The sequence below is a fragment of the Mesoplodon densirostris genome, chromosome 3, assembly GCF_025265405.1.
Source record: "Mesoplodon densirostris isolate mMesDen1 chromosome 3, mMesDen1 primary haplotype, whole genome shotgun sequence".
Lineage (NCBI taxonomy): Eukaryota > Metazoa > Chordata > Mammalia > Artiodactyla > Ziphiidae > Mesoplodon > Mesoplodon densirostris.
The window spans coordinates 143,049,620-143,072,801 of NC_082663.1; the positions used below are offsets into that span (position 1 = coordinate 143,049,620).

The 23,182-nt window shown below is 41.2% G+C and overlaps 1 protein-coding gene across 1 annotated transcript; it reads left to right on the forward strand.

Annotated features, from left to right (window-relative positions):
- The first annotated feature begins 455 nt into the window (after positions 1-455).
- LOC132486582 (zinc finger protein 709-like) lies at positions 456-14,431 on the forward strand. The gene is given in 5 exon segments (XM_060093977.1): positions 456-554; positions 7,137-7,263; positions 7,468-7,528; positions 7,938-10,644; positions 11,579-14,431. Coding segments are annotated over 4 exon segments (2,244 nt in total). The 5' UTR covers positions 456-551; the 3' UTR covers positions 9,991-10,644; positions 11,579-14,431.
- The last annotated feature ends 8,751 nt before the right edge of the window (positions 14,432-23,182 follow it).

A 23,182-nucleotide genomic window follows, 5' to 3' on the forward strand; every position in this document is an offset into this window, starting at 1 on the left:
TGACTCTTTATTACAGATAGTGATGTCACACTGAAGTGGCTACGTTTCTAAACAAGGGTCACAGTTCCAGTTACACCAAGCCCTCTTGTTGCAGTTTGTCCTGGTCTGGGCGCCCTCTTGTCTATACTTGCTTCATCTTCAAACTGAATGAGGAATTCCCTGTACCTCGCGTCCCGACCAAGCTGCGGGAAGACTACAGAGTCAGCCTTAGGACAGGAATAAGCTCTGTTTAAATTCAAATATTCCCGCGGGGACAGGTTACCACCATCGGCTGAAGCCGGTTCGCCTGAGCCAAGCGTCCTCCCGCCCCGCTGTCACTCAGGCACGAGGGGGCGCGGCCTTTGGAACTGCCCAATCAGGGAGATCGCTGGGGCCTGTGGGTGGGGTGACGCCCCTCAACGGAAGGGCCGTAGCTAATCGCTCTGGCTTTGCTCCAAATTCTTATCTTCGCCTAGTGGTGTTTTTCTTCCGCCGCAGGCTCTGTTGTGTTGTGATCTATACGGGTCGTGGGAGTCGTAGGAAAGATTCAGGGAGACCCAGGAAACCTAGAAATGGTGAGTGTGCTTCCCTGAGTGTGGAGACGGAGAGGAGGGGCTGGTGGGAACCGGCCGGAAGCGGCCGTGGCGGGACCCGGGCCTCCCCGCGGTCAACTTCGGAGTCCGCTAGCCCGAGTCCACCCGGGGCGCCGCTCGGACCTCAGTCCGCTCCGGCTCGCAGCGTGGGGGCGGGGCGGGGCCGGCAGCCGGGACCCCGGGCGTCCTGTCCCGTCCCTTGGTGCGCGGCGACGTCGGTCCTGACCCCGGAGCCTCTCTGCGCAGCTCTGCGCCCGCAACCCCGCGTCTCCCCCAGGTTGTGCGGTGACCGCGGGAGGGTCGTTAGACTCGGGGTCTGGGCTTTATGCGTGGGAGGAGCTGTGGTGTGTGAGGTCCCCATTCCCTCCTTTCTCCCCAGCGCGACACGTTTTCTCTTGAGTTTTTCAAATTTGGGGGGAGCGGGGTCTCAAATCCACAACCCCGTTTTACCAGCGTAGCTCTTCCTAGGGTTGGCGATAAATCCCTAAATTTACAAATCCCTTTCGCATTCCCAAACGCCAGCTTCCTCTCTCTGATTCACAGCATATTCTACTGTTTGTCCGCCGTGGTACATTTCAAATAGCCTCAATATTTTAATTGTTTATCCTTCTTAAGTAGAGCCACGGATGGGCTGTTTTTGAAAGCTTTATTTTTTTGTATGTATTTTACATGAGAGGAAAGCCGAGAATGACCGCCTGGAGTTATGTTGTATGAAATCCTTGTGCCTCTCGTCCCAGGATCTTTCCTGGGCCCAGACATCCTACGGAAAATCCTTTGGTTGGAGGTTCCTTTTTGAAACTTTCCTGGGAGATCTGTTCTGTCAGCCTTGTCCCTCCCTGCTTTTTTTTTTTTTTTTTTTTTTTTTTTGCGGTACGAGGGCCTCTCACTGTTGTGGCCCCTCCCGTTGCGGAGCACAGGCTCCAGCCGCGCAGGCTCAGCGGCCACGGCCCACGGGCCCAGCCGCTCCGCGGCATGTGGGATCCTCCCGGACCGGGGCACGAACCCGTGTCCCCCGCATCGGCAGGCGGACTCTCAACCACTGCGCCACCAGGGAAGCCCCCTCCCTGCTTTTGTTGACCTGAAAAGATTTATTGCTTTATTTAAGTGTCCATTTTCAGTAGGAGTAAATACATTTTTATTTAATCAGTAGGCTCGAAAGATAGCATAAAACATTTCCAAAGAGGCAAAAAAAAGAGGTGAATTTCAGGGGTGAAAAGAAAGTTTCCAGTATTGCATTTCACTTAAGATACTGGTTTCACTCCCTCTTACCCTGACTATAGTTGTTTCAGGGGGCTGTTCATTACTTTTGGATGATTTCGAATGAAATTCCAGGGTTTAGACTTGCAGACCAGAAGTGTTCAAGTATGATTAATTAATTACAAAACAAGTCTTGCCATGAAATAATAATTAACTGACATCTTCTTTGCTGAAAGGAATATATATTGGGGATTTTCTGGTTGAACTAGTAAAGTGCGTTCCAGTTTTCTTTCCTCCTTTCCACATAAACACTGAGTCTGAGTGAATTTGCTGGATTGGTCAGTGTGTTTGTGTCATTAAAATGTAACAGTGGTGTCAAGTAACTCCAGTGTTGAGTATGGCCTGTGGTGGGTGAGCCAAACCAAGGCCCTCTCTGAGCGTGCACAGAGAAGTGGAAGTGAAGACCAATTGGTTCTTCCTGGGGAACCTCTCCTTGTAGGTTTTCTCACCTGCTCACACCCACTACAGAAGGAGTCTTTAGGTACAGAGCCCTGGAAAGATGGGGGTTCAGGTGCACCTGGGGAGGTGGAGGAGATTCGGTGATTTCTTTCTGCAGTTGTAATAGTGGTTTTTCCAGGTGCAGATGTATGCCTAAGTGTTGCATCCATAATGTTGGCGCATTCAGTGTAATTTGTGCACAGGAAAGTCTATGGAGGTTGGTGTTCTGTCTCCTTGACAAAGGGTTTATGAAGTTGGGAGTTCATTTGGGTTGGAACCTGCTGAGAAATTCCTCACTTGTGAGGATGGAAGCCTGGGGGAGGAAAGGCTCGCACGTGGCCAGGCAAGAGAAGAGTATGTGCAGCTGCCAGAGTTTATTTTGGGTCCCTACCCTTCTTCACCAGGGACTGACTCATTTCTAGGGGTTCTATCTCAGTTGGGAATGTCTGGACCACAATTTTAAGAATGTATTTAACTTTCTGAATGTGGATTTTCATTTTGAACGGTAGGGAAGCAATGTGCTTATCTCAGCTGATTCAAATATTTGCTTTTCTTTCCTTTGGATTCTTTATCTCTTGAATATTGTGGTCCTGTAATTCTTTTCCTTAGTAGTTCCCACATAACCCCTCTGCATCCACACAGTTTGCACTGTTTTATACATCTTGTATTACCACAATACATTTATAACAATTACTGAACCAATAGTGATGCATTAAAGTCCACAGTTTTTATTATCAATGACTCTTTGTGTTATAGGATCTATGGGGTTTGGTAAATGTTTATTGAAAAGTATCCATCATTTCTCTATCCTATAGAGTAGTTTCAGTTCCCTCAAAGTCCCTTATGCTTCATCTATTCATTCATCTCTCCCTTCAACCCCCAAATCCTTCAGAACCAAAGATCTTTTTCTGGCTCATAATAATGTCTTTTCCAGAATGTCATATACTTGGAATCTTGTGTTGCCTTGTCAGATTGGCTTCTTTCACTTAGCAATGTACTTTTAAGATTCCTTCATGTGTTTCCATGGCTTGATACCTCATTTCATTTTTTCACTGAACAATATTTCATCTTATTACAGTGGGAATGACACTGATTGTTTATCCATTCGACTCTTGAAGGACATCATGCTTAACTCTAACTCTTGCCCATTATGAATAAAACACCTAGAAACATTCATGTGTAGGCTTTTGTGTGTACTTAAGGTTTCCACTAATTTAGGTCTCTACCAAGGAATGTGATTGCTGGATCTTACTATATGTATAAGAGTATATTAAGTATTGATGGAAAATTCTTATCTTCCAATGTAGGCATACCAAATTTCATTCCCACCACCAAGGAATGAGGATTACCAGCAGCTTCACATCTTCACTAATATCTGGTGTTCTGAGTGTTTTGAATTTAGCCATTTAATAAGTGTGTAGTGACATATCATTGTTTTTTTTTGTAATTTCCCAAAGACATTCGTTGAGCATGTTTTCATATTGCTTATTTCCCATCTGTATATCTTGTTCAGTGTGGTGTCTGTTCAGATCTTTTTCCAATTTTTAATTGAGTTGTTTGTCTTCTTACTGTTGAGTTTTAAGAATTATATATATTTTTTGTTTTGGGGTTTTTAAAAAATTATTTATTTGGTTGCACTGGGTCTTAGTTGCAGCTTGTGGGCTCCTTAGTTGCGGCACATGGGCTACTTAGTTGTGGCTCCAGGGCTTCTTAGTTGTGGCTCCAGGGCTCCTTAGTTGCAGTACATGGGCTCCTTAGTTGTGGCATGTGAACTCTTAGTTGTGGCATGCATTTGGGATCTAGTGCCCTGACCAGGGATTGAACTCGGGCCCCCTGCATTGGGAGCACAGAGTCTTATCCACTGCACCACTAGGGAAGTCCCCAAGAATTCTATGTATATTCTGGATACCAAGTCATTTAGCAGATATGTGTGTTACAAAGACATTCTCCTAGTCTGTGACTTGTCTTTTCATTCACTTAACACTTTCCTAGCACAGGAATTTCCCTTTTAATAAAGTGAGACTTATCATTTTTTCCTTTCATGGTTTGTTTGTTTTTTTGTTTTTGGTGTTGTATCTAAGTATGATGTTAGCTGCAGTTGTCCTGTAGATATTTTTCTCAAGAACAGAGAGTTCCATTCTATTATTAGTTTGTTACCATAAATGGATGTTGAATTGTATCACATCTTTTTATGTTCATTTCCCCCCTCCTTTCATTTATTTAAATATTTCACTCTACTCTCTTCCTGCTTGCATGGTTTCTGAAAAGAAGTCTGATTTAATTCTAATCTTTTTTCTCTATAAGTAAGGTGGGTTCCCCCTCTGGCTTTTTTTCACTATATTCTCTTTCTCTTTGATTTTTCTCTAGTTAGAATATGATATACTTGGTATGTATTTTTCACATTTAGTGTTCTTTAAGCTTTTTGGATCTACAGAATGCCATTTATGATTAATTTTAGGAAAATCTGAATGATTATTACTTCATTTTTTCTGTTCCTTTCTGTGTATCTTTTTTTTTTTTTTAGATATTCCCATTTTGTGTATTTTAAACCTGTCATTGCTGTACAGTTCATGGATATTGTGTTCTGTCTTGTTTGTTTTGTTTTTGTTTTTTTGGCTTTGTGTTAGCCTCTGGTGAAATGTATTGTTTTCAGTACAGGCCTTGTTAAGAACAGAGTATTTGGTGTTTTTTATTATTATTATTACTTTTTTTTGATGTGGACATTTTTTAAAGTCTTTATTGAATTTTGTTACGATATTATTTCTGTTTTTATGTTTTGGTTTTTTGGCCGCTAGGCATATGGGATCTTAGCTCCCCAACTAGGGATCAAACCTGCACCCCCTACATTGGAAGGCAAAGTCTTAACCACTGGACCACCAGGGAAGTCCCTGGTGCTTATTTTTACATGCCATCTTTATTTCTTCTTTCCCAGTTTTAGAGAGAGTGTTTTGCCTGTGACCTCATGCTCTGATGGGTCTAAGAAGACTTGTTCAAGTTTTTTTCATTTTTTTTCTTTGAGGCCAGGAATGGTGACTTCTAAGTTCCTTAAATGCCAGATTAGAACCTGTAAGTCTCTGTCTTCAGTTTTTGATTATTGATTGCTGACTGCTTTAAAACCTTATTCATCCTCTTTATACTTTTACCCACATCTATACAAAGTGATCAGAAAGCCTTAGTCCTTCTTCCATTGGCAGTGGCAAGAGATTCAATCCTCTTAAGATCCTGCTCTTGTGTGTGAACCCTCATCCTAACCCAGCCCCTAACTTCAGTTTTTAAAAAGTCCAATTACCTTTCCTTGCTTGTGAAGGCATTCCTTGAAAGCTCTGGAGAGGCCTGCCTTACTTTCCTCAGATACCTCAATTATTTAGGTAATAAAACCTTTCATACACTATTGGCAATGTGTGCTGTCATCAGTAAAGGGATTCCTATCCCCAGGGGGTCAAGCTGTCATGTTCCTGTAAACCTTGTGGGAACTTGGAAATTAGAGAAGTCGGTAGGGCAGCCTCTAGAGTGGCTGGTCAGGAAATAACTTCCTCTGCAATTTGAAAATGGAGATTTTATGTTCTTTAGGAGGAAACCACTGTTGAATCCTTTGTGTATTTCATACTTATGGGCAGATTCACCATCAAACCCTTGTGATTTTCAGTGAATGCACTTGCAATCTACATCTCTTAATCTGTTCCTCAAGGTTAGAAAGACACAGGGCACTGTGTTCTAGATCTGCCATAAAGAGCTCCTCTGGCATATTGTCTCACTCTGTGTGCCTATGTATGCCTCTAAGCAGCCCTGAGGCACATGAGTATAGGAATTTTGTGGTCTGTGTTTTCATGCTATCTTCCTACTGTCTGCGCCAATTAACTGTAAGCGCCAATTAACTTTCTAGTGCATCAGATCAAACAAAGAGAAAGGAAAAACTGAATCTGTGGTAAATATTACACAAATTAACAGCACTATTTCCCCACAAGAATATTCTTTTTCTGTCATCTACATCTGACTACTTATAAAGGCCTGGATTACTTTATGGCCAAATTGGCCAGCTGGATCCTATTAAAAGTTTTACAGTTTTCTTAGACTCTTGTTCGGTGATTGGAATAGAAGAAAAAGCTTCCAGTTCAGCACTATGTTCTTATTCATAAAAGTTTGTGCAGATTTGACCCTCTGCCTCATAAGTGCTATAAATGGTATGTGAAAAGGAAGGAGATGAAAGAGTTTTTCCTCACAAGGTATTGATGGTCTTAAAATGGTAACATTCATTTCATTTATATATCATGTCTGTCATTTCCCAACATGTTCTGGACCCCGCTGTTAGTGAGAAATGAGATGTAATGTGATCAGAGTAAATATTTCCATGTTCATTATGCTGCTAAATTTGTGAGAAAGTAGAGACAGAGTAAGTTCCTGATGATCAAGTCATAGAATAAATGTTTGGATACAACAGAATAATACATAACCTTCATATAAATAGTGTATAGGGCTTCCCTGATGGCACAGCAGTTAAGAAACTGCCTGCCAATGCAGGGGACATGGGTTCAATCACTGGCCCAGGAAGATCCCACGTGCCACGGAGCAACTAAGCCCCTGTGCCACAACTACTGAGCCTGCGCTCTAGATCCCGCGTGCCACAACTACTGAAGCCCACGAGCCTAGAGCCTGTGCTCTGCAACAAGAGAAGCCACCACAATGGGAAGCCTGCGTGCTGCAATGAAGAGTAGCCCCTGCTTGCTGCAACTAGAGAAAGCTCACGCGCAGCAACGAAGACCCAACGCAGCCAAAAATAAACACAAAACAAAACAAAACAAAAATGGTGTATAGATGTCTAGTCCTGTCAGTGTCATGCATCCTGCTATACACATATTTGGGGTATTTTAGGACTCAGTAGCCATTGAAGATGTGGCTGTGAATTTCACCCTGGAGGAGTGGGCTTTACTGAATCCTTCACAGAAGAAACTCTACAGAGATGTGATGCGGGAAACCTTCAGAAACCTGGCCTCAATAGGTAAGGGTGACAGCTTTCCTTTACTTTGTCAATTAGGGAACAAATATTTCTTGCTCATTGATGGTCTTCCAAGATGTCCTATGTGGAAGGGAGGATGTTGGTATATAAACTAGGCCTGGTCACAACCAACAATGAATATAGAATCTAATAATTGTTCTATAATTTCTAATATTTTGGAATCGTTTTTCTGCATCTGCAATTTAGGGAAAAAATGGGAGGATCATGACATTGAAGATCAGCACAAAAACCAGGGGAGAAAGCTAAGGTAAGTCACACTCACAACAGAAAGTAGTGCCTTATATGAGGGTCCTGGTATGTGATGAAATTTTAAAAGAAGGGACCTAAACACATAATGCCTTTTCACATTTATTTATTCTCAGAAAAAGTTTCCCCCAAATACTTTCTAATATGTGACATAGATATTTAGTGTTTGGAAAATAGTTCTCTTGGAAACAGTATTAACATGCCCTATATGTGAATATCAGTGTTTTGATAATTCCAAGAGTGAAGTCTTCTTGCAGGGCATTTCTTATATTCAATCAAAAACAATTCAGACAAGGGAGATAACCTACACTTTTGCTATAGATCATAAAAATGTAGTTCAAATATCCTACTAATAAATATTAAATTGTTGGTAAAGAAATCATTACTAACATGATTCTCATTTTTTACAGAAGTCATGTTGTAGAGAGACTCTGTGAAAGTATAGAGGGTAGTCAATGTGCAGGAAACTTCAGCCTTATTCCAAAACTCAGTCTGAACAAGAAAACTACTGGAGTGAAACTACATGAATGCAGTGCATGTGGAAAAGTCTTTATGCATCATTCATCCCTTAATAGGCATATCAACTGTCATAGTGGGCACAAACTGTATGAGTGTCAGAAATATGAAGAGAAGCCATATAAATGTAAGGAATGTGGTAAATCCTTCAGTTATCTTCAGTGTTTTGAAAAACATGAAAGAAAACACAGTGGACAGGAGAACTATAAATGTAAGGAATGTGGGAAAGCTTTTCGTCTTCGCACATCCTTTCAAACACATAAAAGGATTCATACAGGAGAAAAGCCCTATGAATGTAAAGAATGTGGGAAATCCTTTATGTGGCTCACAACCTTTCAAAAACACATGATAATGCACACTGGAGATACTCCTTATAAATGTAAGGAATGTGGGAAACCCTTTAAGTGGCTCACAACCTTTCGGAGACACATGATAACACACACTGGAGATGCTCCCTATAAATGTAAGGAATGTGGGAAAGTTTTTACTTTTTTAAGTGCACTACAAATACATGAAAAAACCCACATGGGAGAGAAACCCTATCAATGTAAACAATGTGGAAAAGCCTTTAGATATCGTCGAACTTTTCAAACACATGAAAGGACTCACACAGGAGAGAAACCCTATGAATGTAAGCAATGTGGTAAGGCTTTTATTTCCCGTGTAGGATTACAAAACCATGAAAGAAATCACAATGGAAAGAAATTCTATGAATGTAAAAAATGTAGTAAAGCATTCAGTTATTCCAGTTCTCTTCGAAAACATGAAAGAAATCATAATGGAGAGAAACCCTATGAATGTAAGGAATGTGGAAAAGGTTTTATTTTTCTCTCAAGCCTTCGGGCACACATGGTAAGTCACTCTGGAGACGGACCTTATAAATGTAAGGAATGTGAGAAAGCATTCATTACTCCCAGTTCATTTCAAATACATGTAAGGACTCACACAGGAGAGAAGCCTTATAAATGTAAACAATGTGGGAAAACTTTCAGTTGGCCCACTTCCATTCGCAGACATGAAAAAATTCATAGTGGAGAGAAACCCTATGAGTGTAGGCAATGTGGTAAAGCCTTCAGTTGTCCCAGATCCTTTCAAAGCCATGAAAGGAGACACAGTGAAGAAAAGCCCTATGAATGTAAAAAATGTGGTAAAGCCTTCAGTTGTCCAAATTCCTGTTGAAAACATGAAAGAAGTCATGGTGGAGAGAAACCTTATGAATGTAAAGAATGTGGGAAAGCCTTCAGTTCTCTCATCAAATTTCAAAGACACGTGATGAAGCACACTGGAGATGGACCTTATAAATGTAAGGAGTGTGGGAAAGTCTTTGATTGTCCCAATTACTTTCGAAGTCATGAAAGGATTCACAGTGTAGAAAAGCCCTATGAATGTAAGGAATGTTGTAAAGCCTTCAGTACTCCTAGGTCCCTTCGAAGACATGAAAGAACTCATACTGGAGAGAAACCTCATGCATGTAAGGAATGTGGTAAAGCCTTCAGTTATCCCAGTTTCCTTCAAAAACATGAAAGAAGTCATACTGGGGAGAAACCCTATCAATGTAAACAATGTGGTAAAGCCGTCAGTTATCTCAGTTCCCTTTGAACTCATGAAAGAACTCATAGTGGAGAGAAACCCTATGAATGTAAGGAATGTGGGAAAGCATTCATTTTTCTCTCAAAACTTCGTTTACATATGATAAAGCACACTGGAGTTGGACCTTATACATGTAAGAAATGTGGGAAAGCCTTCGATTGTCCCAGTTCATTACGAAACCATGAAAGAACTCACACTAGAGAGAAACCGTATGAATGTAAGAATTGTAGTAAAGCCTTCAGTCATCTCCGTTCTTTACGAAACCATGAAAGAACTCATATTGGTGAGTAGCGCTATGAATGTAAGAAAGTGGGAAAGCCTTCAACTCTATCACTAAATTTTCAAGACATGTGGTGAAGCACACTGGAGATGGACCTAATAGTGTAAGGAATGTGGGAAGGCCTTCGATTTTTTCAGTTCATTATGAAATCATGAAAGAACTCACACTGGAGAGAAACCACACAAATGTGAAAATTATAGGAAAGGCTTCGATTGTCCCAGTTCTGTTCAAAACCATGAAAACACTCATAATGGAAAGTAGGCCTATGAATGTCAGGAGTGTAGGAGAACCTTCAGTTGTCCCAGTTCATTCTGAATACAAGAAAAGAATTTACACTGGAGAGAAATGTGAATGCAAACTATATGGTAAAGCCCTCAGCAATTCCTATCATATTCAAATATGTGAAAGAACTCTTACCAGAAACTGAACATAAGGAATATTGGAAAGCCTTTATCACAACATTTTAAGAACACAAGATGGTGCACACCATGTAAGTGTGAGGAGTTGGGGAAGTCTTCAGTCCCATTTTCTTGGGAAAGAACTCACTCTAGAGAGAATTCTGTTAAATGTAAACAATATATGAAAACCTTCATTTGCCCTACATCCTTACAAAACCATATGAGAATGTACACTGGATAGATACCATGTAACTGAAAAGTAAAACAAACTATTCAGTTGAAACAAATATTTTTATAGTCGTGAAAACTGCACTGGAAAAAACTCATGTTAATGTAAGTAATATGGGTAAGCCTGGTACAAATTAATTCATGTAGAATACTCAAAGTTACAATATGGAAGAAGCGTTATAAACTTTAAACATATATTGTCCTTATCAGTGGCACATTCTTAAAGTTATTATCTGTAGTATGGAGTAGTACTTACTTTTGCAAGTAAATATTGAGGTAAGATAATTCTGTAGGTACTCTTTAGGCAATCGTTCCTAAGTTTAATAGGTAATTTTATCCTTTACTCAGTAAAATTTTTGTTTTTATTTTGAAGACTCTTTGATCCATGGGTGAATTGAAGTGCATTTCTAATATGTAAGTGGGTTTAATTTTTATATAATATTTTTCTGCAAATAAGGGAACACTGAAAAATGACACTTTGGTACTTGTTTGTTTATTGTACTGGCTTCCTGCGGCAAGTACTCAACATCCCTTATACATTATATACATATTCCACCTTTACTTCTTAAGAGAAAACTAACTTTTCATTGGCCTGAAGAGCTTTATTCCATTTCTTTGCTAACAGTGAGTTGGAATATATTTGTAAGTATGCAAAGTTCATCATATACTCTCATGTGAATTATTGTTTTCATCTTTTGTCCTTTGTTATTTGTCATTCCTCTGGCTGGGATTTGGGCTATGGAATTTGCATTAAGAGAGACCTGTGAGAGGACAATAAAATTTAGAGTTGGAGATGACCCTTTTTGACTGTTATGTCAATGTGAGTAATGTTGTGAACTACATTTTCTAGACTCTGTTGCTTTTATGGTCCCATGTTAGAATTCACCAAAGCCTAATTTACAGGTAACATGAAATGCAGATGTGGAATAGGATTAGGTAGATTTTGGAGCCACCTGTACGGAAAGAGACACACAAGAAGCATAGGGCCTTTGCAGACACTTGCTTCCAGCTCATTTTCCTTATTTTTTTGCTCTGCCAGTCAGGAATATCCTCAAAACTGAAGAGAGTCCAAGACAGTGGAGTAGGAAGACCTTGAGCTCACCTCCTCCCATGGGCACACCAAAATTACAACTGTTTACCAAGCAACTATTGATGAGAAAGACCTGAACACTCGCAGAAAAGATCTTCTACAAGTAAAGATAGGAAGAAGGACCCACAATGAGACCAGTAGGAAGTGTGGAGAAATGTTACAGTCAAGACCCATTACCCACAAACAGGAGGGTAATTACAATTGCAGAAGTTGTCCCAAGGAGCAAGGGGGTCCAAACCCCACATCTTGCTCCCCAGCCTAAGGGCCCTGCACTGGAAAGACAAGGCCCCAGAACATTTGACTTTGAAGACCAGCAGGGCTTACTTTCAGGATAGTCAGAGGGCTGTAGGAAATAGAGACTCCACTCCTCAGGGACGCACATAACATCTCATGTGCTCCAAAATCCAGGGCAAAAGCAGTAATTTGAAAGGAGCCTAGGTTTGACCCACCTGCTGATCTTAGAATCCTGGAGAAGCAAGAGGCAACTGATGTTTATTCTCGGGACATAGACACTGTGACAGCCCTTTTGGGGAGCTCATTCTACCACAGGGATACTGGTGCTGACACGTGTGGTTTTGGAATTGTCCTTCTAGCTTATTAGCACAAGAGACCTGCACTACCCACCAGCCTGTTGGCACCAGTATTGGGATACCTCAGGCCAAGCAGCTAGCCAGGTGGGGACGCAGCCCCACCCACCATATGGCAAGCTGCCTTAAGACACATTGAGCCCCCAGTTGCCCTGGCACTGGCCCTGGGACCCCTGAGGCCCCACAGCCAGCTGTTGGGGCCCAACCCCATATACCAGTGGGCCTATACCAGGATCCAGCCCCATTCACCAGTGGGCCAGTACCAGCTTTGGGACACCCCAGACCTTGTAGCCGTCTGTGACAGAAATAAGCCGTGCTCACCAGTGGGCTGACACCAACTCTGAGACCCCCAGCTTACTGCAGCCAAAGACCTCAGGATCTGGCTCCACCCACCAGTGAGCTGGCATTAACCCCAGGACTCCCTGGGCCTCAGCCCCACCTACCAGCTCTAAGACACCTTGGACCCTTCAGCCAGCCACCCTGGGATTTGGCCCCAGTCACCACCAGGCTGACAGTAGATTTGGGGGTCCTGGGCCCATGTCCTCCCACCCTGGAAACTAGCTCCACCCACCAGTGGGCCAGCACTGGCCCTCGGACCCCCTGGGGCTCTATAGCCAGCCACCTCATGTCCTGACCCTGCCTACCAACAGCAACCTCCCCACAAGGCAGGACCTGGCAACCAACTGGACCAAGGGCCAGCCACACCTAGTCAGCCCGCTACATGAGAAGGACCCACCTCGGGGGCACACCTAGAGCATATAGCTCTGGTGTCCAGAGGAGAGAGCACTGCTGTCACACATAGGACGTCTCCTACAAAAGGCCGCTTCTCCAAGGTCTGGAAACAAGCAATGTGCCAAATACATAGAAATTTAAAAAGCAAATTAGGCAAAGTGAGGTGACAGGAATATGTTCCGAACAAGGAACAAGATAAAACCCCAGAAGTAGAACTAAGGAGGCAGAAATAAGCAATCTACTTGTTCAAGGTAATGATCATAAAGATGCTCAAAGAACTTGGGAGAAGAATGGGTGAACAGAGTGAGAAATTAGTCATTTTTAACAAAAATTTTAAAAATACAAAGAACCAAACAGTTGAATACAATAAGTGATATTTTTAAATACACTAGAAAGAATCAGTAGTAGATTACATGATACAGAGGAATGAATCAGCAAACTGGAAGACAGAGTAGTGGAAATCACTCAATCTGAACAGAAAATAAGGAAAAAGAATTTTTTAAAATGACAGTTTAAGAGACTTCTGACACAACAAGCATACTAACATTCTCATTATAGGAGTCCCAGAAAGAAAGGAGAGAAAATGGGCAGAAAACATACTTGAAGACATAATAGCCAAGAACTTCTGTAACCTGGTAAGGAAACAGACATCCAGGTTCAGAAATTACAGTCCCAAAAGGACCAATCTAATCCATATATATATGTATATATTATTATATATATTTATAATATTATAATATATAATGGAATATTACTCAACCATAAAAAATGAAATTTTGCCATTTGCAACATTGTGGATGGGCCTAGAAGGTATTATCCTAAGTGAAATAAGTCTGACAGAGAAAGACAAATACTGTATAATTTCATTTACTTTTGGAATCTAAAAAAAATAATGAATAAACATAGCAAAACAGAAACAGAGTTACAGATACTGTGTCAAACAGGTAGTTGGCAGAGGGTGAAGAGGTAAGGGAGGAAAGAAATAGATGAGGGAGACTAAGAGGTGCAAACTTAGAGTTGCAAAATGAGTCACAGGTATGAAGTGTAAGGTGTGGGAAATATAGTCAATAATTATATCTTTGTATGGTGAGAGATTGTAACTAAACTTATATTAGTGATCATATTGAAATGTATAGGAATATCAAAACACCATGTTGTATAACAGGAACTAACATAGAGTTGTAGGTCATTTATATTTCAAAAACAAACTCATAAAGAGATCAGATTTGTGATTATGAGAGGCAAGGTGTGGGGGGAAGGGGAAATTGAAGAAGGCAGTCAAAAGGTACAAACTTTCTGTTATAAAATAATTAGTACTGGGGTGTAATGTACAACATGAGAAAGTTGTTAAAGAGTAAATCCTAAGAGTTCTCATCAAAAGGAAAATAATTTTTTCTATAAAATTTTGTATCTATATGAAATGAAGGATGTTCACTAACCTTATTGTGATAATCCTTTCATGATGTATATAAGTTAAATCATACTGTACACTTTAAACTTATACACTGCTGTATGTCAATTATTTCTCAATAAAACTGGAAAAAATATCCTCAGAACCACCACAGACTGTTTGACTTCCATTTGATCAGAGCTGTAGGCTTCCACAGTGTTTTCCAAAGTTCAACATGGAAGATTCAGCACAGTTTGGATTTTCCTGCAAGCCCGCTGTGTCCATCTGGCAAGAAATTTAGACTGTCGTGGTTGAGAATATCCTCTGAACACTGTTCTCTAGACTGTATTCATATAAGCTCTAATTTGTAATAACACCTTGGTCTGTTAATACTGCTGTTGACTTTGTGCTCCTGATTCCCCTTTGTGTTGCAGTCCAAAAGAACTACCTGTGAGTTTGTTCCTGTTCTTGACTGTGCAGTGACTGCTCAGACCCAGTCCTTCCATGTAGAATCACCTTCCTCATATCAGGCAGATTCTCAGTGTTTCCTTTTACTCAAATCTGAGTGTAATCCCTGAATATGTTTTCAGTTCTCTTTGGTTGTATATGATTCAAAGTATGTGCATTATTTTCTGTAATGAGTGCTTTTGTAGCTTTTTCTTAGAAATATTTTATTAGCTGTTTAACAAGCACTCATCTGCTAGGAAATACTGTGTTTTTCATTTCCTGAGAGGGTATATTAAATATCCCATTGTAATTATGGAATTTCAGATCAACTTGTAATTTTCTCCACCTAATTGTTATACATTGAGCCAATATTATTGTGCATACAAGGGCAGGTATTTTTACCTCAGGCACTTTTTATTTTTTATTCTTTTATACTTATAATTTCTGTCATGAGACTAGTTTCTTATTCATTCATAACACCAAGCACTTAAATCATGGTGTTTTCTGTCCCATTTTGCCAAGACCACCATGATCACGTCTGTTCTCGAGGAGGAGGGGGTGTAATGAGTTCTCATACTAGGAATGACCACAAAATGTGGGGTGTAACAGTGTACTTGAGGACTTCCTATTGGATTTTGACTTGTGTTAGATGATTTGATTGCTATTCAAGGAAGCAAGACGTTATTCTACATTGGATGCTGTGAGGAAGTGAGCTAAATTCTGTCATGGGTAATCATAATAGTTATTATCTGACAAGGCAGAAAGAATGGCATGATGCTGAAGTTAATTTTTTTTTTTTTTTGGTACGGGGGCCTCACTGTTGTGGCCTCTCCCATTGCGGAGCACAGGCTCCGGATGCGCAGGCTCAGCGGCCATGGCTCACGGGCCCAGCCGCTCCGCGGCATGTGGGATCTTCCCGGAACAGGGCACGAACCCGTGTCCCCTGCATTGGCAGGCAGACTCTCAACCACTGCACCACCAGGGAAGCCCTGAAGTTAATTTTTAAGAAGTACCAATCATTAGTGAGAAGAGGGGAATTTTGGTGATTTAAAATCTTTAGGAAATTCCCTGGCAGTCCAGTGGTTATGACTCTTCACTTTCACTGCCGAGGGCCCCGGTTCAGTCCGTGGTTGGGGAACTAAGATCCTGCAAGCTGCAACTAAGATGCTGTTTTTCTGGTGTGGCCAGGGAAAACAACAAAACAAAAACTTTAGAATCTGTTCTCTTTTATTATTTATAGAGATACGGTTATAGAATGTCTTTGTTTTCGTTTTGATCCATCATGGTCACAGAGTAGCTTTGTCTGATGATGGATGTGTGTCACATTTTTCTCTTCAACAGGATATATCTAGGCCTTTGGGGAGTGTGAGGCCAGCTCCCAGTCATCTGAAACAGGTTTTGCCTTTCTTGTCTAAATACTGAAGTATTTCCTGCAGTGCACTGGATGATTTTAAAAGAAGTACACACTTAAAATATATATTTGTAATGACAAACTCCTTAGCAAATTAGATTTTCTTTTGTTATTTCCTTTATGAGTCAAGGGAAGCTTACAAATTTTAAGAGGACACAAACCAAGCAAGGGAAAAAGTCAGGATACCTGGCCCAGTGAAACCTTCTTGCTCAGAGACTAATCTCTTGATGCTAATTTTTCAACATCCCTCATATGCCAGGCAGTGTAGACTGAAAACATATCCAGTTTAGCAAAACTTTTCCAGGCACTCTAGGCTCTGGATATGGAAGTATAAAAGAAGTTCTTGAACTTCTGGGTGCTTATGTTTTTGTGGGAAAAGAGAGATGGTTAAATAAGAAACCTTTGCTTTTATAAAAGAATATAAGTGTGTGAAAGGAAAGTAAAGGATGACAGGTGAGATGATAGGGAAGGCAGGGTATGTTGTGTATAGGGTAGAGAGAGGGTAGTGGCCTCAGTGAGTGAGGATGTCACCACTGATCAGTTTTCCACCATCTAACATCTTAAAATACCGAGGAACTGCTTCGATGTGGATGTAAACAATACTTCAGTCCTGCGTTCTTGGAATTAGCAGCAATGGTTGGTATAGACATGGTTCATCTTCATTTTAACCATGGTTAAAAGTTTTAGTGCACGTGCTGTTTGATCATGAATTTGGACATGGGTATCTGCGAGGTGAGTTTCCCCTTTGCTTTTGGCTATCAGTTTTCGTAGTATTTATGTTTCTGATTAGCATTTGAAGGGAATTGAAATTGCCTTTTGATTTGGCATTATCATTTTGCTGCTATTCAGACTGAAGGACACAGTTTGTACCCCATGAAACTTTCGAGTTCGTTTGGGTTTGAGTAAAGGTCATCTGCACAGCTTTAGCTCATCATGCGTTTTCCTATGAGTAGAGTGATATCTGTGCAAGTCCAATATGATTTCCTGGTTAAAACACCAAAAATAACTATGGCTGTTCAGAAGGCAATTATCCAGGGAGTAAATGAGGTAAGCTGCAATCAGAGGTATCATTTTGAGTAATATCTGAATAGAGTGGAAAAAGAGGTATATTTGACATCCTCAAACTAGGATATTTTCCATGCCTTCTTATAAGAGGAGTAGCTGGGAGGTTTATGCACAAAGCCCTCAAAGCTTATTTCTTTTCTGTTTTCAGGGATCATATCCGTGTTTACCTTTTCACATGTTATGGAAGGTAGGGTAAAAGGTGACAGTTCGGTTTCATTAGACAGCGGTGGAAGTTCAAACTTACTCCCCTTATTTTTCAGTACTAATTTATGCTTTCTTAGCAGTGTTGACACGTGACTTTACAATTATTAGTATCTCGTTTGATCTGTCCCCATCATTCCTCCCACATACAAATGAAGAAAGTTAAGCATGGGGTCTTACCTTAATTCATATAGCTGATACCAATGAAATCTCTCAGTTTTGAAAGCATAATGTGTGCCACTCTTCTGGGCAATGTCAAAAATTGCAAACTCAGAAGAACACAAAGTTTGTATCGATGTGCAGTTTTACAGAGTCAGATTTTCCATTAGGACTCAAGGCAATATGCTGGTCCATTTGTATGACATTCTGGAAGAGGCAAAGGTATAGGAAGCTAAAACAGATCAGTGGTTAAGGGTGGGAAGGGTTCAGTACAAACAGGAGAGTTCTTTTGGGGTGACAGTGCCCTCTATCTTGATGGTGGTATAACTATACATTTGTGAAAAGTAACAACTACACTTAACAGTATATATATTGTTAGGAGGGGGAAATTTCTCCCTCTACCTGTGTTGAGTTCTTGTGGCTAAACTAATAATAAAATTGATAACAGACAGATTAACATGAGAAAAGAAAACATTTTAATTCATGCACATGGAAGTCCCATAGAAATGGGACCTAAGAAGCAGCCAAAGCAGGCAGCTTTTATACTTTTTAGACAAATAATAAACTTGTGTGGAATTGACAGGACAAAGAAACTTAGGTTTTGGGTGCCCAATTAGTGAAGAATCTAAACAGAGTTTGGGCTTGGGGTAGTGAATTAAAGAAGTAACAGGGTTCATTTCTATAGGCTTCTTCACCAGAATTCTCTATCTTGGGCCATAAGGGTATCCTGCTACCTCCATATGCAAGCAGTAGACCCTTCACGTAGGAGATTTCTTTCCTGCTTTCAGGAAGAGTCAGAGTATCCCTCTTGCGTTATCCATTTCTTTTTTCTTTTTTTAAAATTAATTTATTATTTATTTTTGGCTGCGTTGGGTCTTCGTTGCTGTGCGTGGGGGCCAGTTGTGCATGAGCGGGGGCTACTCTTCGTCGTGGTGTGCAGGCTTCTCATTGTGGTGGCTTCTCTTGTTGCAGAGCACGGGCTCTAGGCCTGCAGGCTCAGTAGTTGTGGCACACAGGCTTAGTTGCTCCGCAGCCTGCGAGATCTTCCCAGACCAGGGCTCGAACCCATGTCCCCGGCATTGGCAGACAGTTTCTTAACCACTGTGCCACCCGGGAAGCCCCTATCCATTTCTTAAGTAACTTTAATTCAAATTAGGACTTACCTGGTGGTCCAGTGGTTAAGACTCCCTGCTCCCAATGCAGGGGGCACATGTTCAATCCCTGGCTGGGGAAGATCCTCATGCCACATGGTGTGGCCAAAAAAAAAAAAAAAAAAAATCCAAATTAATCAATATAAAATTGAGGCACATTTTGGCCCCAACAGTATATACTACTTAATAACTAATAGAAAGCAACAAAAACGCTTTCACATGCTAGGAGAATGTTATAAACTCTCCGAAACCTTGATTTTTACATGTTCCACAATTTCTTCTACCCTCTGGGATCCTTCTTCAGAAGAATGAAAGGACTAGGAAAGGAATGGGCCACAACAGGACTTTTCTTGGTACCAAATCTGATTTAGGAAACACGCTCCAGGGCTACATCTGCTCTCGCTGTCACTCACATAACTGGTGAGAAAGTAATAGAGCTCTCGGAGTCCACCTCTGAGTTGACTCCAGGTTTCTCGGGTCATATCTTGGCAATGCTGTGGCCTGACACAAAGGTGCGTGTAACAGACCTCCCCAAGTGGAATATGGCTGGGTGTGTCCTAATCTAATCCTTGGGCATCAACATCACGTGTTCCCAGAGCCAGTCTTGAGACCATTTCCAGCTTATATTTCCCATCTCTAGCATACTCTGTGCCTGCTTACCAGTAAACACGTTTAAATGCAACACTGTCTCACTCTGGCAGTTTTCTTTGTTGTAACTCCAGGTGACTGTGAGGTGAAGCAGTGACAAAACCAAGAACCCATGTCATGAGGCTCAACGCCCTCAGACACAATATTCCCCATTGTCACATAAACAACAGCGTTACACCAACAAGCACAGTTCCACAATAGTCTCAAAACAATAATGTCAAAAAGGGACACCCTGCCTTGCCCTAACTCTAGTAATCACTCAGGCAGACCCCACTGTCAGCAAACCACCCTCCCTTTGTTCTCTGGCACATACTACCCCGTGCTTTCTGCAGCGTATGCACCGACCACGTGCGGCTTCCTCACCTCAGTATCTGCCTCCACAGAGAGTTGGCGCTCTGCTGCTGAGGCTGGTGTCTACCCTTTCCTGGTGCAGGAAAATCTCTGCAGAACTCCTGACCCGTGGCCTGTGGGAAATGGTGATCTCAGCCAGACCCTCCGCCGCTGGGGCCCCTTTGCTTCCCAAAACTCTAGAATGCAACGCGACACCGTCTCCAAATAAGACGCAGGAAACGCCCGGGATCCCTGAAGTGCACAGGCGCAGGAGGTGGTGCCTCCTCCTTAATCGGAGGACAAGCTCCGGGTTTCTCAAGAGGCAGAAATGGGCGGAGCCATGTCCCCACCTGCTCTTCCAACAGCTTTCAGTGCTTTCCAGGGTCCCAGAAAGTGCTCTCTCTGTGGCTGGGAAACCTGGGGTCCGAGGTCTGGAGGCCGCCTCTCTCCCATCAGTGGAAGTTCAAGTAGGGGACAGCGATCAAAGGGCTCGGTGGGGACGGCCTGTGAGGCGGACCGGAGCGACCTCAGTGCGCAGGTGAGACCTGGGGACTGATGGATACCGTACGGAGGAGACCTTCCAGAGGACTTGGAGGCCGAGTGAGAACACACAAACCTTTGTCGCCCTCACTGAGCTTCCGATGGGAAAGCAAAGTGAGGAAGGGTCACATTGTGACCGGTGCTTTTCTGGAAGTGATTATAGAAGCGTGAGTGCCCTACTAGTAGGTGCTGTGGTGAACAAAGCCAAAGAAATATCCCTGTGTGCTTAAAAGCTGACATTCTAATAGAGAAGAAAGAAGATATCTAAGTAAAATGATAACATATCTGATTGTGATTAGTCCTAAACCGAGAAAGAAAACTGGGGAGGAGTGCAGAGGGCTTGGGATCCATGTGTCTATGGGAGTGTCTGTGTGTCTGAGCCATTGACTGAGGATTTTGTGTCTCTGTCTGCGTGTGTCCTCCTGTATGTGCCATGACATCTGTATGATTTTGTGTGTCTGCCTGAGGAGTTACGTGTATATATCCTATGAAATCTGGAATTCTTTAATTTCATATTCTCGCCTAATTTCCCTGGTAGCACTTTCCTTACAATGTTAAATAGAACTGGTTAGAGCAGACATCTTTGTCTTGTTTCTGACCTTACAGAGAAGGTGTTCAGGCTCACTGTGAAGTATGTTGTTACCTCTGAGCTTTTTAATGATGCCTTATTTCAGGTTGAGGAAATTCTCTTCTAGTCATAGTTTATTGCATTTTCCTTGTCAAGGGGTACTGAACTTTGTCAATAGCTTTTTGCATCTAATGAGATGATCATTTAGATTTTGACGTTTATTCTATTAATAGTTTATTAATTTTAGTAAATTTTAGGATTATTTGTTCTAGTTCTGTGAAAAATGTCATGGGTATTTTGATAGGGATTGTGTTAAATTTGTAGATTGCTTGCCATAGTATGAACATGTTAACTATATTAATTCTTCCAATCCTTTAACATGTGGTATCTTTCCATTTATTTGTATTGTCTTCAATTTCCTTCATCAGTGTCTTATCATTTTCAAACTCTAGGTCTTTAATCTCCTTGGTTAATTTTATTCTCAAGTATTTTGTTCTTTTTGATGCAATTTTAAATTTATTGTTTTCTTAAATTCTCTTTCTGATATTTCATTATTAGTGTATGGAAATGCAACAAATTTCTGTATATTAATCTTGAATCCTGCAACTTTACAAATCTATTTCTTAGTTTTAATAGTTTTTTAGTGGAGACTTTAGGGTATTCTAGGTAAAGTATATCATCAGCAAATAGTAGCAGTTTTAACTTCTTCCCTTTCAGTGTGGATGCCTTTTATTTCTTTTTCTTTTCTGACTTTTGTGGCAAGGACTTCCAGTACTATGTTGAATAAAAGTAGTGAGAGTGAGCATCCTTGTCTTGTTCCTGATCTTAGAGGAAAAGGTTTCAGCTTTTCACCACTGTGTTTGATACTAGCTGTGAGTTTGTCATAAATGGCCTTCATTATGTTGAGATATTTCCTTCTATACCAACTCTGGTGAAAGTTTTTATCATGAATGGATGTTGAATTTTATTAAATGCTTTTTATGCTTCCATTGAGAGATCACGTGATTTTTATCCTTCCTTTTGTTAATGTGGTGTATCAGACTGATTGATTTGCAAATATTGAACCATCCTTGCATCCCTGGCATAAATTGCATTTAATCATGGTGTTTGATCCTTTTTATACATTGTTAAATTCAGTTGCTAATATTATGTTGAGGATTTTTGTGTCTATATTCATCAGTGATATTGACCTGTAAATTTTTTTGTAATGTCTTTTTCTGATTTTGGTATCAGGGTAATGGTGCCCTCACAGAATGAATTTGGGAGTGTTCCCACCTCTTCAGTTTTTTGGAATAGTTTGAGAAGGATAGTTATTAGCTTTTCTTCATATGTTTGGTAGAATTTCCCTTTAAAGCTGTGCAGTCCTGGACTTTTGTTTAGGGGAGTTTTTTAAATTACTAATTCAATTTCACAATTAGTGATCAGTCTGTTCAGATTGTCTATTTCTTCCTGATTCAGTCTTGGAAGATTGCAAGTTTCTAGAAATTTATCCATATCTTCTGTGTTGCCCAATTTTTTGGCATATAACTGTTTGTAGTGTTCTCTTATGATATTTTTGTGTCTCTGTGATACCAGTTGTAATTTCTCTTCTTTTATTACTTAATTTTTTAAATAAATTTATTTATTTTTGGCTGTGTTGTGTCTTTGTTGCTGCACATGACTTTCTTTAGTTGCAACGAGCAGGGGCTACTCTTCGGTGTGGTGTGTGGGCTTCTCATTGTGGTGGCTTCTCTTGTTGCAGTGCACAGGCTCTAGGCATGTGGGCTTCAGTAGTTGTGACACGTGGGCTCAGTAGTTGTGGTTCATGGGCTCTAGAATGCAGGCTCAGTAGTTGTGGCACATGGGCTCAGTTGCTCTGCGGCATGTGGGATCTTCCCAGACCAGGGATTGAACCCGTGTCCCCTGCATTGGCAGGCAGATTCTCTACCACTGTGCCACCAGGGAAGCCCTATTACTTATTTTTTTGGGGTCCCCTTTCTTTTCTTCTTGATGAGCCTGGCTAAAGGCTTATCAATTTATATTTTCAAAAAATCATCTCTTGGCTTCATTGATTTTTTTCTATTGTTCTTTTTTGTGTGTGTGTGGTACGCGGGCCTCTCACTACTGTGGCCCCTCCCACTGCAGAGCACAGGCTCCAGACATGCAGGCTCAGCAGCCATGGCTCACAGGCCTAGCCGCTTCGTGGCATGTGGGATCCTCCCAGACCGGGGCACAAACCCACGTCCCCTGCATCGGCAGGCGGACTCTCAACCACTGCGCAACCAGGGAAGCCCTCTGTTGTTTTTTCTCTCTGTTTTATGTATTTCCTCTTTGATCTTTATCAT